At 43.7% G+C, this 17550-nt stretch overlaps 1 protein-coding gene across 3 annotated transcripts in view; it reads left to right on the top strand.

Moving 5' to 3' along the window:
- Positions 1-17348, top strand: part of LOC142803889 (membrane metallo-endopeptidase-like 1) — a 48866-nt gene extending 31518 nt beyond the window's left edge. For 2 of the 3 annotated variants that reach the window (XM_075890164.1, XM_075890162.1), the window contains 4 exons: positions 4545-4742; positions 8656-8888; positions 12604-12729; positions 16909-17348. In XM_075890164.1, the coding sequence (XP_075746279.1) occupies positions 4545-4742; positions 8656-8888; positions 12604-12729; positions 16909-17244 (893 nt within the window). In that variant the 3' untranslated portion in view covers positions 17245-17348. The remainder of the gene's footprint in view (positions 1-4544; positions 4743-8655; positions 8889-12603; positions 12730-16908) is intronic. The other variant, XM_075890163.1, reaches the window with a different exon arrangement.
- Positions 17349-17550: the final 202 nt, after the last annotated feature.

The raw sequence follows: 17550 nt of genomic DNA, 5'->3' as shown, positions 1-17550 counted from the left end.
CGGCTATTTCTATGCGTTTGTTACGTTGAGCGTATACGTCGCGGGAGGTCGGCGTGAAACAAAAGCAAACGGAAATAGTTTCTAATTGCTAGAGAATATATTGGCGCTGCATTGAGGCTGTAACATAATACATTGGTCTTTTGAAGTAGTATTCAAAACTCTGGTGAATAAATATGGTGGTGGTTCTCTCGGGAGTCAGATATAATGACTAGTATTTACGGATACGGCCAGCCTAATAACGTAAAATAGAGGATAAGGCATGAAAATTCGCGCGAAAATAATGACGTATTTGCATCACTCAGCGTACAGCATCAGCTTTAATTGATAAACCCCGACAACTTTCGGTACCACACGAATACACAACGACAACTTCAAGTGACTCGTTCAGCTTCTACAGCTCATCTTCTAAATACAGTACTAATACAATTACTTTTTTGTCGACCACCTCTCTTTTCACCGGTGGCGTATTCACTTGCAAATGATACGCGGTAAAAAAAACTGTTTAGGAGAAGAATACTTCATTGAAAGCTTTTGTAATGTTTTTGCGATAACAGCATAGTCTTCTTGCACTGGAATTCTCGGCCCTCAGTTTAGGGAAGTGTTGTGTGGGTAACCAATGCTTGACACTTCAGTAGATATTTGAAAACAGCTGTTGCAGCATGTTGTGCTTACACGACATTTTGAAGCAATGTAGGAGACAAGTGCCGGCTGTGCGTCAGCTGTTCTGCCGACGCATTCGTGTCGGGGCGATCACGCAGACGCAGTGGCGCTCAGTTAAGGGGCGATGCCTTGCAAGGAATACCACCCACCTGCCATCACCGGGCTATCAGACAAATACTAACCGCATTGAAATTATTCGTCACTTGTTTCTGTAAGTCGCCATAAGTACGAGATGTGTCAAGTCATATTCATGAGTTTATTGGTGAGCATGGTGGACGCACGGTGGTTAGCGTTATTGCCTCTCCGACATGAAGAGAGATCTTTGCGTATATGCGGCCACTTTACACCCTAGAACCGGAACTCCTCAAGATGAGGTCATTCTCGTTTATGTAGTCCTAAAGTGGTAAAAGGTAAAACCTACAATGCAGCTGATATCTCAAACTTCATACTCCATTTAGAAGACACCCTTTTTTCTCTCTGCGATGACAACGTCAACACATTATGGACTAAACTCAAAAGATGCTGTCAGCACTGCATTGAAACTCTTATCCCAGATAAAATGAAAAGAATCGGTCGAGATAAACCATAAATAACTAGAGAAATTATTCTATTAAAAATAAATAAAACGTTATAGAAAACAAAACTACGGCAGGACTGTTATACCTAATTTGACTCTCGATCTAAAGCTGAAGCTACAAGAATCGAGATAGCGCTACTTTACTGTTAAGCTCGGTCGTTTTGCGACTGAAAATCTCGCAAATTTTGGCAGTTTTTTTCCCAAAAGGATTCTCGCAAAAATTCTTATCGATAAAAAAAATAGCGGAGTCATTCAAGATGTTTTTTTTTCTCAAAGCGTTTTTACGATACCATGCTCTTCGATGACACAGTCGCTTTCCGAAGATTTCCAGGATAATGAAAATAACACCGTTAGTATATCTACTGAAGGCGTGATTGAGCATCCCCTGCACTTCGGCATTAGAAAATCTGCAGAACTGGATAACATTCCAAACGCGTTCCTTAAAAGATATGCAGTACAGGTTGTTCCTCTTTTGGCAATACTTTTTCAGAAGTTTATCGATACGGCCACGTTACCTGACGACTGGCGCGTCGCAAAAGAGGTTGCAGTTTTTAAAAACGTTCTTTGTCCTATCTCCCTGACTTCGTGTTCGTGTAAGGTGCTTGAGCATATATTAGCAAAATACAAAAATGATCTTTTTAGCACAAAAAAATGTAATACCTGAGGAAAAACACGGTTTCAGGCATGGATATTCCACAGTGACTCAAATATTCACAACAGTTAATGAATTTATTAAGGTGTTTGACAAAGGTGGTCAGATTGATTTAATACTTTAATACACTTCCAAGACGTTTGACAGAGGGGTGTATTCAAAGTTATTATTAAAAAAATTGGCCCCGTATCTGCATGTTACACTGCGAATGTCGTCGGAAGGTGACAGCCTTGCACCTGAAGAGAGTAAACAAAACGTTTATTTGATGCTCTGCACAAGAAAATCGGTGAATGGTATTCTGGAGGCGCTGCGTTAGAGTGCCTCGAGCGCATCAAGTCACGTCACACGTGAAACATGAGCGCTATCTGGCAGTTATCTTGGAAAACGAAGCACGCATGCCCTGCGCACGTGTCTTAGAGGTGATAAGGTGTACAACGCATGGCGGCTAGGTGCCACCACCGTGTCGTCTTAGCAAAGGGTTGCAAGCACTTGCCTTTTCGTGCAAGCGTTGCCTAGTAAGCGCAACGTGATAAACTCTATGGTCCTTATAATTTTGTATGCTTCTCCTAGTACGAGACACATACAGAATATTGACGTGTTTTTATGGTGCCTCAGATATGCGCAATAATTGCTTTTTAATTGACAATCACACAAGTATGAACGTTGAATGTAGAGAAATATTCGTGGGCGCTGCGAATGGGCTCGGCCATTCGGAGTATCGTTTCGCCACTTTGGTGCCGTTTAGTGTACCGGTAATGGCAGACAGACAGACAAATATGCAGACAGACAGACCATAATTTCTGCATCAAAGGTCCCCAAGAAAGGCTATTATCTTTAAAATTAGAGCAATTGGATTACCTTCGCGGATTATTCACTTGGTTAATACATACCTTACCAATAGAAAACAGTACGTAAACATAGACGAGTCCAGTTCGCGATTTTTAGATGTGTACTCAGGAGATCCGATGGGGACCGTTCTGGGCTCACTCCTGTTGAACATCTTTAATGATGTCATTCAACACGTACCGGTCCAATCAGTTCATTTGAATTTATTCGCAGATGACTGCGTTATGTTTACATCTGTAAATTCTGTCTTTAATCCAATCACCTTTACCAGCACTTTAAATAAATTGGCAGAATTGCGCAACAAATGAATAATAGTAATAAACCTTCAGAAAACTGTCCACATGAACATCACTTAACAAATTGAACAAACGTTAACTTACTTACTGTCTACAAGATTTTACTTACTGTCTACAAGTTACTGTCTAAACGTTAACTTACCTTAGCCACTAGACCACCGCCGCGGTGGTCTAGTGGCTAAGGTACTCGGCTGCTGACCCGCAGGTCGCGGGTTCAAATCCCGGCTGTGGCGGCTGCATTTACGATGGAGGCGGAAATGTTGTAGGCCCGTGTGCTCAGATTTGGGTGCACGTTAAAGAACCCGAGGTGGTCAAAATTTCCGGAGCCCTCCACTACGGCGTCTCTTATAATCATATGGTGGTTTTGGGACGTTAAACCCCACAAATCAATCAATCAACAAGATAACCCCCTCGCAGAAGTTCAGGCATCCAAATATTTATGAATCACGTTAACTTCTCGTCTTAACTGATCAAGCCATATAAATTATATATGCTCTATAGCCCCCCCCCCCCCCCCCCAAAAAAAAAAAGGCTTGCTGAAACTCAAGTTGAGCGAATCCTTCCTTTTCTCTTAGGTTGATGACATATAAAACAATTATTAGACCTTCTTAGATTACGGCAGTGCTGTTTGGGTTCCTTATACAGAGATCAACATAGAAAGACTCTGAGAAAGATCAAAGGTTAGCAGTGTAGTACATTTACAAACATTTCAGACGCCTTTATTCATCATCACATATGCTACAGTTTGCTGAATTAGAGCAACTATATGAAATAAGAAAACAGGCACGCTTATACTTCTTATCTTGAGTATATATTAATGGGCTCGGAATAAACTCGGACGATTACTTTCCAATACTCATCGGTCGAGGCTCACGTCACAAGCACAGCCATTGAGTCAAACCTGCATTCGCAAAAACTAATTAATATAAATATTCATTCTTCCCTCGACCAATCACAGCGTGGAATTCATTACCATCTTCGCCAGCTTTGCTACGCAGAAAGTCTTGATATTTTTTTTGTGTCTGTGCATGTGCATCCTCCCCGGCTTGGACTACTGTCTGCAGTATTGTATAAAACCAAATAACTAAACAAAATAATGATATGAACAGATACTAACGCTAGGTGTTTTCTAACAGTCAAAAGAAGATACCTGCCACGGAGTAGGGTTGCTGTTGAATGCTGCTGGCTTTAGACTCAGTTCAAGGTAGCAACCGTTAGCTGACAAATCTGGTACTCAATTTCTCATCATGGAGTAGCGGATGGCTTAGGCCTCATAAATTGTGTGCTCGGTGAGGCACAAAATAGCAGGCTCTCCATCTCCTCCAAAGTCACAGCCATATGCCTAATTAGGACAAAAACATAACAAGGTATGGCGGATTGTCCTCAAAGTGGTGAACCTTCCTATATTTCGCTACTATTTATTCCGAGAATATTATTCTAAAATATGCAATGCACTATTGGTCGACAAGGCTTGAGTAAGCATGTGCCCTGACGTTTTTTTCTTTTTTAACAGTGGTTTCACCTCGCATGGTGTACCAGACGAAGCGCATGGTGTCCAGAATTCGCAACGCCTTCGCGAATCAGTTGAACTCGTCAAGCTGGGTCAGCCGCGAGATTGCAGCCGACGCTATCGACACGTTGAACGGTATCACGGCATACGTAGGAAGTGCAGGACGACGATTGGATGGAGAGTTCGTCGAAGCGATATACAGTCAGTGTTCATCTTTATTTGCCTGCTTTATATGGCATGCACGGAACGTGACATCCGTTAGCACTTTTATATACAAATGGTTTTCGGCGTTGTGGAAACGTAACTACGATGTATTGGTGCAGGAACGGCAGCGCTGCGATTTTGGGCATATGGCTCAGAATATAAGCGTCTGTGAGCCTGCGTGCTCTGCCGAGCCATTTATACACAAACTCTTGAAGAATGCTTCTGTCATGTACGGGTGTCGCTGTGTAGGGTTCATGATCTGCTCCGGCAGAGCCGCTGCGCTGTCATCAAAGAGTCCCCATTCGCAGAAATTGTCTATGATAAGTACTGTTAAGTGCTGAAAATATTTCAATCTTGAATCACTGTCTGTACTACGTTCTTACTTGAGGCTTTTTGATTAGGTTTACTTTAGTCAATTCATTAGTTAATTGCAGATAAGTAACATTAAATTAATGAGAGAGCAGCACAGTTAAAGCCGCTTGCTCGTCGTGATGTGTTCCGTCCTAACCGACATTTCATCTTATTTCGATTACAATGCTCCAGTAATAACGTCTTCGTTTGCAATCGGGCGCCTACGACTGCCACGAGCTATGGAGATGACCTCGGTAAAGCCACTGGCGTGAATACAACAACTGATTAACAGTGCTCACAGACTAAAGTGCGACATCAAAATTTTAAGGATATAGACTGATACTTGCTGTTTCACTGATTTACAAGGCTGCGAAACTGCCTGCTATATGTAAGGCATGCCCTCCTGTGAATTTTCTTGCCAAAATTCTATCCTTTGACAAGAACTGTAAAGCCTGTTTCACATGCAAGCGATTGTGTTCCAAGAGCGGAGCAGTAGCCGCCGCGCGAGCCTAACACAGGTTTCTACAGCGGCGACTGGACGCTGTAGTAAATATCGGCAGAGTTGGAAAATTTCGCTCGTGGAAGACGCGGCAGAGTGACAAGTGACGCGGATGACACGTCACGCCAGGGGCGGAGTCGAGGAGTGGACGCGCGCGCTGCGAGGAACTGGCTCCACAGAACAACTTGCTCTGACTGAGTAGCAGACGACTTTCGTCCACTCTCCGGTTCAAAAATGTCTCGCGCTGCCTTCGACGAGTTGCCCGCTGCAGAAGGAGTGAAACGTCTTTTCCTTTGGGACGTCCAGAGGAAGCATTTATGCATAAGGCATAAAAGTAATCTTCCTGAAGAAATCGCCTAGCTCCATAAGAAGTCGCACACTTCAATAAATAAAAGTCGTCGCTTGAACTACCGATATTCACTAGTGAAGTCGAAATGCCGCTGTTTTACTTTCGTTGGTTTCGACAACAAAGTTTCCACCGAAATCGCAATATTGTGCACGCGCCTTTATTATTGTATTTTAATATCTTTTTTTTGTTTTTTTATCGCATGCTAACTCCCACGTGGAGGAGCCACATGGTACGCCATACTTCTCTGTCACCACGAATGATGGTGGTTTAACAAAAGACGAAACTTGGTGACACGGTGCATAGCTGATAGGGTTGACACGTACGAGAGAGCAAGGCCGGGCTCTACGGTAGTCGACTTGAGAAGTAGCGTTCCACACATGCAGGTCACCGAAGAAGAATTTTGTGATGTGACTCAACAAGGAGGGGGTGCGAAGCGTGGTGTCATGGTCCGGGAAAGAAGGCATCCACCAGGGGCCTTTGTTTTCATTTTACCTTTCAACAACAGCTCTATTGCTCTCTAAAACCCGTGCTCACTTGTCCACTTCCCCTGCAGCGCTGCACAGCGCTTAAGTTTTCAGGCTGTCGGTGAGTCCTGCCCCACTGGCCTTCTGCTCTTCGTGACACTCAGTGCGGGAATGCGTGGCTGGCTGAGCGAAAATAGATGTTTGGTCACGAGCACAACACACGCTGCACGGATAACGAAGAACAGCTGTTGATTTCAGGCACCAGTGCAGCAACTAAATGCATGCAACTAACTAGATGCATGCAACTAAAATACTTGGCCAGAGGCTACAAATTGGATGTCACTGTGTACCGACGGCAAAGTTGTGTTGGGTGAAATCATGTGATAGTTCGGCTTTTCTGCTCACCACCGCAACACTTATAGATGATAACTCCCGTTAAAACAAGAATCGCTGAGAAGTCCCAAAATGGGCCACGCAAAGTTTATACAGCAGCCAACTAACTGGAACAACCAGTGTATCCCGTGTACCATGCTACCTGCTGTTGGTGAAACTCTGTCTGAGGTGGTTTATTGAATCATTGAAAAACCTAAGATCCTTACTATTTATGCTAGAAACATACAAGTGCGAGTGCCAGAAGAAATGTAGACCATTCGCAAAATCCTGATGAACTGGGTACTCGCACACACTACAGGGTGACCAACAACGCGGCAGAAGCTCACCACTGAGGCTTTTTGAGTAGACTTTTATTGTTACTCGAGCGAACAGGGACAAAGTTTTATGTATAAATTTTGCGAGGTGTATATACTCCGCGTCCCAAAAATCAATCGCTGAAAGCAAGAGCAATGAATCGGAAAAACCCAGGAAGTGCTGGCTAAAACACGCTCGCAGTTCTTAAACCTTCAGCTAGCTGGAAAAGCTGTCTCATACTACCATACCAGCAAACTCTTGCTTTTGCTTCTCTGGACGTTTCCTGAATATGAGCCTTTCGGAAGTTTCTCGCTTCGGCATGTCTCATAGTCGCAGCATGATTTAGACAATGAAAAGGTCATTAAGTAACCTTTAAAAGTTTTTTTCGCACGAATATTGGCGTGATATGCTGCAATAATTGAGCGTATACTGCGCCGCGTCATCACAAACATAGGGTCGTGATGAAGTCGACTAAATGTTCTAAGTGATTCTGCTTACTGCGAATGCCTGAAAGAAGCAATTTCGTTAAAAAAAAACAGCTATAATGTCTTAGGCCAAAGCCTTTGTTCTATGAACTTTAGTTCAAAATCCTGTGTGTTATTTCAGGTCGATGACACGAAGAATATTGGGGTCTTACGCGTCAAACCACTATATGTCTATGCAGCACGCTTTGATGTAGGGCTCTGAAAACTGCGACCATGTGGTTTTCTTCAGCGTGCATTGACTCCACCAGCACGCGAGCCTCTAGAATTTATGCTTCATTGTAATCTCATTGCAGCTTACGGGATCAAACCCACAAGATTAGGCACTCCAGCCGAGTACACTGAGCACTACATCATCTTGTTGAACGTTTAGTTCACGTTGACGAATCATTAACACTACAGTGGAGTGCTGATTGAGGAAAATTAGTTCGTTAGACCCACGAATTCTTGAATTTGGTATTGACACCGAATAAAGAGTAAACGTTACACAAATAGACGGTGTGCGAGCTACCGGTTTCTATCAAGAAGGGGCAAAAAGTATATTTTGGGCGTCTCGTAGATGAAAGACGTGTGTGTACTTTACTTCAAGATCTCTTACATACCTTCGTAGTGAACTCTCGTCACTCGTTCTCATCAGTGTCGTGTAATGGTCAATGAACCTCCTGATTTCTGGTAGCTGACCCACGTTCTCGATGGATGTTAATGCGCAAACTACCACTAGGTTTGATTGTACCTAGACTACCATTCATATTTCTTCGCAACGGGGAAACTCGCACAACGATGACATATCAGGGCCGCCAGGCACTGAACCAGATCACGCGCGAGAACAGGAAATAATAATCGCTGTTCTCCAAATACCAGCCAGTATATGACAATAATGCCAGAGCATGTCCCCAATAGCTTGACTGGATAGAGTCTACTACATATAGTAGTTCCCTCTTGTGCTGCGAAACCTTTGATATCAATTATTCCACTGCAATAATATTTATTACGAGACAGCAATCACCGATTTTTATGCAATATGTGTGCCGTGGCTGGACGTGTATCTTATTAAATAATCGTTTATCGTTCGCCGCAGAACCGTACCCAAATGTGCCACTGGACAGATATTTCCCAACGTGGATAAAGGCCTTCTCTCACTCCGCACACTATTTTTGGATCGACAAGGCGACTCCATTGTACAGAGAAGACGAGGTGAACGCTTATTACACGCCGGAGGAGGAAACACTTACAGTACCAACAGGAATTATGTGTGGTCCTGTCCTATATCCTTTTGTGCCACTAGCAATCAATTATGGTGGCCTTGGAATGGTAAGGGCGCATATTTTTTGTGACACTAGGTTCAGAAAGCAGTATGCTTTACTCGGTAAATTTTGTCTCGCTGTGTACCGAGTTCTAAAAGCAGTGGGGCGCACTGACCAGGCCGGAAAGCACAATAGCACATACGGATTACTATTATTTTGAACTAAAGTGCTGCTGAGAAAAGCACGGGGTATTTTATTCGAATGTTGGAAGTAATTTTAATGTATTAGGAAGAACAAAAGGCAGACGGAAAGATAAACTGCCGTGGATAGGGACCGAACCTGCAACTTTGGAATAACGCGTCCAATAATCTACCAACTGAGCTACCATGGCGGCTATCTCCCCGTCCACTCTGTATGGTATATGCGCGCATTTAAAGGCGGAAGAGTCAGTCAGCACCAACTATTGCCATTATGGCAAGTGTGAGAGACTCCTTTACCACAAGACTGTTTTATTTTATGCCGGTGCTCACTACGGCTCCACTGATGTATTTCCATCTCGGATATGAGGTCGCAATGTGTGTACATACAGATTATACAGAAAGTACGAGAAGGAAGTCTTCTGGAAAGAGGCGCCGAAGGAGCAACCTCGCGCTCAATAGTGCGCGACGCTAACCACTAAGCCCAGAGCGAACCATCGCAAACCATATCTATGAATCATGTGCAGCTGGGAGTCATCAGCTCGGAGTCATCATGAAGAGCGCACAGAAGGCACTCGCGCTCTAATGGTAGTCCTGCCGCGCAACACGCGCGTGTCTATGCGCGCCACCTGCACATGGAGTGGTCACAGTGCGTGCAGGTGCTCTCTAGGTGGCTCACTCGCACGCACGCCTATCTCAAGATTCGGGTGCTTTGTACTTCCTGTGCTTTCATCGCAAGTTTGCTTAGAAGTTGCAGTGGTTAAAAATAGCACGAAAGTCATTTTGCTCCCTGCTGCCGCCCACGCTTACGAAAAAAGCGTGCTGCTCAAACACCAAATAGTAAAATTGTGACAGTTGTTCGCGCTCGTCCTGCGTAAACTGTGCATTCACTTCGTGCGTATTTCTTTCCGTTTGAACAGCGAGCTTTAAGCGTCGTGCTGAGACAGTAGTTTGTCTGCCTTTGTCGTGAAGTGTGTATGCTGATTTCAGGCGTGCTTTCTTCTTGATGTGTGCGCCGCAAGTTTCGAGCTGCTTGTCGTTCTTTGCATGACATCGCAATTTGTTGCTGTAGCATTTTATTTCTTTGCCCTTACGGTGAAACAATGCTCTATGAACACTCTGTGCGAAAAGACGTTTCACTTTCGTGTTACGCCAATTCCAAAAAAAAAAAGCGTGAAACGTGATAAGCCACGTTTTATTTTTTGCCTATCGGCGTCACGTATAGAATGTGATCTTACTACGATCTAGTGGCTGACTAATTATTCCTCTTATACTGTCTCAAGGCACCAAGTCTGCTAGATCTAGGCCCTCGCTACAAATAAAGAAAGCAAATGAACGCTTAAGGGCTTGTTTTTGAGAGAAGCATAAATAATGAGAACTCACAGACAGTTGATTGATTGATTGATTGATTGATTGATTGACTGATTGATTGATTGATTGATTGATATGTGGGGTTTAGCGTCCCAAAACCACTATATGATTATGAGAGACGCCGTAGTGGAGGGCTCCGGAAATTTAGACCAGCTGGGGTTCTTTAACGTGCACCCAAATCTGAGCACACGGGCCTACAACAAACTCACAGACAGTGATACTAATGAAGGTATAGGAGATAATATTGTAGTATCAGAAGTAATTGAAATTAAATTGTAAAGAAAGAAAAGTGAACAAAAATATAACATGCTCTGGGCAGGGGCTGAACCTGCGACCTTCGAATGACGCGTGGGCTGCTCTGTGTGGGCTGCTCTGTGACGCGTGGGCTGCTAATGTGTAAACGTGCATATAAACACGGGAGCATCAGTCAGCACCGCCAGCAGTTATTGAACGGGAGCAGGTGCGTAGCCAGAAGTTGTTTCGAGAGTGGGAGGTGGGGACACCTTCATTTTTGGGAGGGTACTTCCTCAAAACGGCAATTTTTCGCTCTTTATGCCATTGCTAAAGAATTGGAGGGGGGCGGGGCACGGGCCTCGTTGCCCCCTCCCAGCCCTGGCTACACCCCTGACCAGATGATGTCCATCGTCGTCAAGATGGTAACAGGTGGTGCCTACTAACTTTCCCACTTTTATAGGCATGTATTTACCCTATATTATGGACCTAGGGATGGCTACCATGATAGCTTAGTTGGTAGAGCATCGGACGCGCTATTTCAAGGTTGAAGGTTTGACCCCTGCCCCGGGCAAGTCTTTTTATTGTGCATTTTTCTTTCTTCATATTTATATTACAACTAATTCGAATATTTCAGTATTATCCGCTATACTTTCCTTAGCATCATTGTGTGTTCTTTTTATTATGATGTTTTACAAACAAAACCAACTCCTAAACGTACACCTCCTTCTTTTATGCGGAACAGTGTAGCACAAATAGAAGACGCATAGCTCAAGCACTTCAATGCAAGTAGAGAAAAAGTCACTTGATTTGATGATTACCTATGGCTGAATTGAGTTATAATTTACAATTGCGCAATCGTACATCAAAGTCTGAACGGTATTTTCGCGCTTTTTTAATAATCTGCGTAGCTACTTGTAGCTCGTATAAAGTATTATTGCAAATGTCGCTAGCATTTAAAAACATTGCAATATAGGCGATGAAACGACTGGCATTAAGCGGTAACAGGATCAATAGTTTAAGCATTTCAAATGCCGCCATGGTTAACGATTTCAGCAAATGTCCCAGTTGATATATTTACGTTTTCATGCTTGTAGGACTCACGAAGCTTCATTGAAATGGAAATTATGCCAATGAAATGGGAACCCATTCAACAACCCTACTGCACTTGTGTAATGGGATATGATGCTTTAAACTGCGTTTTCTTAGTTAATGATAACTATCGTGGGGAAATTGCTACCTGTCGTGATTAACGTTATCTGGGAATATAGTGACGGTTTAGAAGGCTTGTTTGACCGAGTGTTTGCCCGGAACAGTGTTACCAGTTCATGGCCCAGTGTCCGCTAGCGCATGACTTGCATCCACTAATTTTCATTAACTGTCGGTTTTTGTTGTGCACGTATGATCTGCGCTCGCCACTATGGCATGCAGTCATGCTGTACCTCCTATATGCTCCGATTGCTATGTAAGAAACGTTACATGTTCATTACTATGACTCGGCCATCAGCGCTCTAATCATTACGGCTATGCGCAGTAAGGCGCCAAAGTTGTTTACTTAAGGTTCGGACGTCACTGTGCATTGCATGCGTTCCTGCCAAAGCAAATTGACTTGAATTTGCAAGCGGATTAATAACTAGCGTACAAGCGTGATGGTGTGATTGGCGTTCACAGCAAATTCGTGTCATGGTCACTACAATAGTCTTTACTCTAGCACTTTTGTTTCCTTCGCCACATCTTGTTATAGGTCAAATATATGTGGCATGTAACGTCCTAAAACCACCATATGAGTATAGTAGACGCCGTAGTGAAGGGCTCCGCAAATTACGACCACCTGGGGTGCTTTTACGTGAACTCAAATAACTTGGTATAAGTTGTACTGTGAGCGAAAGCTATTTCTTTGCTGACTGGTCCACGTATCGTTAACACATTACATTTTATGTGCCGCTATTGATGTGCACTGACACTGTCTTGTTATTATTACAGGTGATTGGCCACGAGTTCATGCGTGCGTTTGATCTTAATAACATTAAGATTAGTTATTGGACGGAAGACTTCAGAAAGGACTACACGGAAAAAGCACTCTGCTTGCGAAGGTCGCATAAATCTGTTGTAAGTAGATGACTCTTCTGATGTTGGGAATCGTGATCCTGATTCATACGCAAAACTGTCTCAACTGTACTATCGTAAGCAATATGAGTTCGAACACTCGAACACGCGTCGAATAGCCTCGAACCCTACATCGGCTGATTTGCATCAGCTGCTGTCGGAAACAAAGTGGAAAGGGCTCTGCGCTTCCGCTAGCTGTTGGCCCACTCCCGCCTCGATATCGTTGCTGCAAAGAGGGAGCTTGTCGGTGACCGCTAGCCGAGATATGATTTCACTTCAAAGCACTCTGCCTGATGCAGTGACTCATCAGAATATGTAGCAGCCAAGATATCCCCTGTTATGTACCCTGCCATTAAGCACATGCCATGCTTGTAATATATATAGGTGATGCTCACTGGAAATCTTAATACGCCAGGCCTATTCCTATTTTATTTTTGTGGAAATTCTTTTGTATTGCGTTATCATTCTTCGCAGCCAATGACATGCATTCGGCCGCCGTTTTGCGGCAACATTACCGAAACGAGAGTGCCCACAGTAAGCGGAAGAGCGCCCTTCTTTCCCCTCATCTTTCGTCAGCGCCATCCACGTATAACGCTGTCTCAGTTTTGAGGCTATTAGCCATGTGGTCGCGTGTTCGAAGTCGTATTGCTCATGATAGTACCTACTGGTCGTCACTACTTAGAGCCTTGTGCGCAGCGTTGCAACTTGGGGTTCACCAGGATATAGATTACCTGTTGAAAGATTGGGTGAGCATGTCTACACATTCATGACCGTCCAAACAATGCAGTGAGCACCCGAATATAACTCAAGGAGCATTACCTTATATTCGAGAGCAGACAATTTTTTTGTGAGCAGCTGGGACGGCTGCCACTTCTCTAGTAGCCGATGTCAATCATGTGGTCGTCCCTGCTGGTCCTGGGATTTCCACCTGAGTAGCGCGCGCAACCAACAGTTAACGCAAAATTTGTACCAGGAGGCGCAAAGGCTGACGTGCCGTTGCCACTGTGAATTGCCCAAGTCGATTAGTTTTGCAGCCTCCAGACTTTAACAGCATGACAGTTTCAGCCCAAGGTGTGGCCATTACATGCGCACAGAAGAACTTCGCTTAGCGAAGCCGTCATCTGTGCACCAGCTAGCAACATGTCGAAGCAAGCAAAGCAGATGACAAGTGAAAAGAAGGATCAGAAGAGATAATAAATGCGAAGCATTTTTAGCAATTTTCGGTGGCTTAGCGCGTATCTATCTATCTATCTATCTATCTATCTATCTATCTATCTATCTATCTATCTATCTATCTATCTATCTATCTATCTATCTATCTATCTATCTATCTATCTATCTATCTATCTATCTATCTATCTATCTATCTATCTATCTACGAATTCTAGTTCTCCTGGGCATTTCGATAATGGTGTCTATATCAAGCTTGGTATGGCATAACATGACTGTATGAAGAACGTATTTTGACTAGTCATAACATGACAATGATGACATACGTGTCATGAATGTCATGATTTACATTTTTTAGTCCTGCAGCTCTTGCAGGGGTTTCGCTCACATGGGATGTTGCAAAACTGGTATGGTATTGCATGATTGCAAGGCGAACAAAAGCGACAGGCCCTAACATGAAAATCATGACAAGTGTGTCATTTAACAACATGACGACATGCCGCGCTCATGATGCGCTCGCGGCCGTAACGCTTGCGTCACATATACCAAATTTGGTATCACAATAGTGAATGAGCGACGAAAGTATGTGACTGGTGCAAACATGATAATCATGAGATGCGTGTCATGTAGCAAGATGACTACACGCCACACTCATGATGTGCTGGCTGCCGTCTCGCTAGCTTCACTTGTACCAAATTTGGTATTACAGTATGTAAGTGGATGACGAACGTATGTGACTGGTGCAAATATTATAATCATAGGGTGCGTGTCATGTAAAATCATGACTCCATGCCACACTCATGATGCGCTGGCAGCCATTTTGCTAACTTCACTTAGACCAAGTTTGGTATTACGGGACGTGAATGGATGACGAAGGTATGTGACTGGTGCAAACATGATAAACATGACATGCGTGTCATGTAATAACATGACTACATGCCACACTCATAATGCACTGGTGGCCGTTTCGCTAGCTTCACTTATGCCTAATTTGGTATTACGAGAGGTGAATGGATCACGAAGGTATGATACTGGTGGAAAAATGATAAACATGACATGCGTGTCATGTAACAACATGACTGCATGCTACGCTCATGATGCGCTCGTGGCCGTTTCACTAGCATCACGTGTACCAAACTTGATATTACGTGACGCGAACGAACGACATAGGTAAATGACACTACCAAACATGACAATCACGACATGCCTGTCATGTAACAACACGTCTACATGCAACACTGATTAAGCTCTCACGGCCGTTTCACCAGTTGCACATATGTCAAATTTGGTATAGTGTGACGCTAATGAATGACTAAGGTGTGTGACTGGTGCAAACATTATAATCATGAGATGCGTGCCATGTGAGAACATGACTACATGCCACAGTGAAGGCAACAGTATATTTCGACGTGACTCGGTGCGCGTGCCCGCCGGCATTGCCCCGCCAGGCGTCGGTCCAGCCTTATACTCGCAGGCACGCCACGCTGCCTTGCTTTGAAAAATGTGTGTTTCAGCGCGCCCAGCGTCCCTCCGTCACGAAAAGAAAGAGACGCGGTGTTGTCTGGGTAATGCATTGGCGCAAAATGTAGCATGTTGCATTTCGTGCCCTTTGCCGTCGGACCGCGCCGACGGACGGTGGTCGTGGCTGGCGTCAGACTAAAGAGTGTTCGGGTTTGCTAAAGTAGCGTCGCTGTGCCCAGCGTGCGCGCAAGTTGACGCTACATTGGAGTGTATTGGGCCCTTCATAATGCTCTCGCGGCCGTTTTGCTAGCTTTACATATACCACATTTAATGTTACTTGACGTCAATGGATGACGAAATATATGACTGGTGCAAACATGATAATACTGACACGCGTGTCATGCAAGAGTATGACAACATACCACGCTCCTAGGGGGCTCATGGCCGTTTCGGTAGCTCCACATATACTAAATTTGGTATCACGTGACTTGAATAGATGACGAAGGTAACCAACACCTCCAAACATGTTAGTCATGACAAGAAAGTCATGTAAGGCATAATTTACTTCCACCTCGTAACGTTGTGCTAATTTTGTGTGATATATATCAGCATTTCAATTTCGTCCTTCGCATATCATCAATTTTCACTGTACGTGGGATCTGTCATTTTTCTCTTGTTTCTTACACACGACTAACTTTGCGCAGTTTACAGCGATGAGTGTGCTGAAAGGCAATGCACTTGCATTTTATTTCCCTCCCATATATATATATATATATGTCTTACTGTAAAACACCGCTATATACTGCCACCAAACAGCCTTGTTAATTCGTTTGGGATTGCTAATGAAACGGTTCACATGTAAAGCGGGTAACGTGGTGGGAGTTTAAATGTTGGACTTTGCCAGATAAGGGTTTATTTTATAGTATTTCTGCTGTCGTTCACGCTCTCTTTGTCTGAGTCTTAATTCGCGGTCGAATGCTTTTAATCCGCTTTTGGCACTTATCCTCCGGTGATTTATTACACGAACAGCTTTTTATAGAAATTGATGCTGGCTATAAACTGTTTTATGGTAGTGTCTCAGTACCACCACAATGAACTTGCTTCCCTTTGAGTTTTCAAGCTTTAACGACTAAATGAGCTGTGTAACAGTAGACGCATACGCATGAAAACGCTTGGGTTAGTTGCATACGGTGTTTCATGGTCTTACAAATTTACATTGCGATACAGAAACATTGAAAAACTCCGAGCTAAGAGCCCATGATGGTAGCGCTCACCTGTCTTACGGCCAATAGTCTAAAGAAGTGGGATCTGAAATGTCATCTAATTATTCCTACGCAACGAGGATCGCTACGTCTAGGCAGTAAAAATCAACAAAGCTCATCAGAATAAATGTAAAATGCAGTCATAAAGTAAGAAAAAATGATCCCGCATAACTGTACTGATGCTCCTTTAATTAGGTAAAATTGGCAGTTGTTTTCTTACATTTCGTTTATATACTTGAATCAGAATTCCCGCTACCGATGGTAATCAATACCTGACCATTTTTCGCAGCTCACCACAACTCAGCAAAATGTTTTAGACGACATAGTGGACTCCGAAAACATAGCTGATTTTGTGGGAACCAGGACAGCGTACGAGGCGTTTGCTTCATTGCCCGAGAAGTACAAGAGCGTCAAGCTGGTGGGTTTCAACATGACGTCGGATCAACTGTTCTTCATCAACCACTGTGTGAAGTGGTGCGCTGAGCATGACATCATAGGCAAACTCTATGAACGATTCCGTTCTCGCTGCATCGTACCTCTGAGGAACATGCCTGAGTTCTCGGAGGCATTTGGGTGCAGTGAAGAAACACGCATGAATCCACCTCGGAAATGCAATTTTTGGTAGGCAGCACTTATCGCTGTTCTGCTGTTGTTCATATATGAGCCAAGGATGCGTGTTTAAATTCCTCAGGCAGAATAAACAAACATGACAACAACGTTACGAAAATATGTTTTTCATCTTTATCTGACTTCTTTCATTCCGATAATTGAGAGACGTGCGCTAATCTGAGTGGCTCGTATTCCTTTCGCACAAAATAATGTAAATCCAATCCACAATTTTTTCGGGAAAAACAGGGTGAATATTATGTTTTGTAACAGCGTCACGCAAACTGAACTGAATTAAATTTTATAAAATCGCGCCATTTTGCCA

Source organism: Rhipicephalus microplus, chromosome 3 (genome assembly GCF_043290135.1).
Source record: "Rhipicephalus microplus isolate Deutch F79 chromosome 3, USDA_Rmic, whole genome shotgun sequence".
NCBI lineage: Eukaryota > Metazoa > Arthropoda > Arachnida > Ixodida > Ixodidae > Rhipicephalus > Rhipicephalus microplus.
This window is presented reverse-complemented; position numbering and strand designations above follow the sequence as displayed.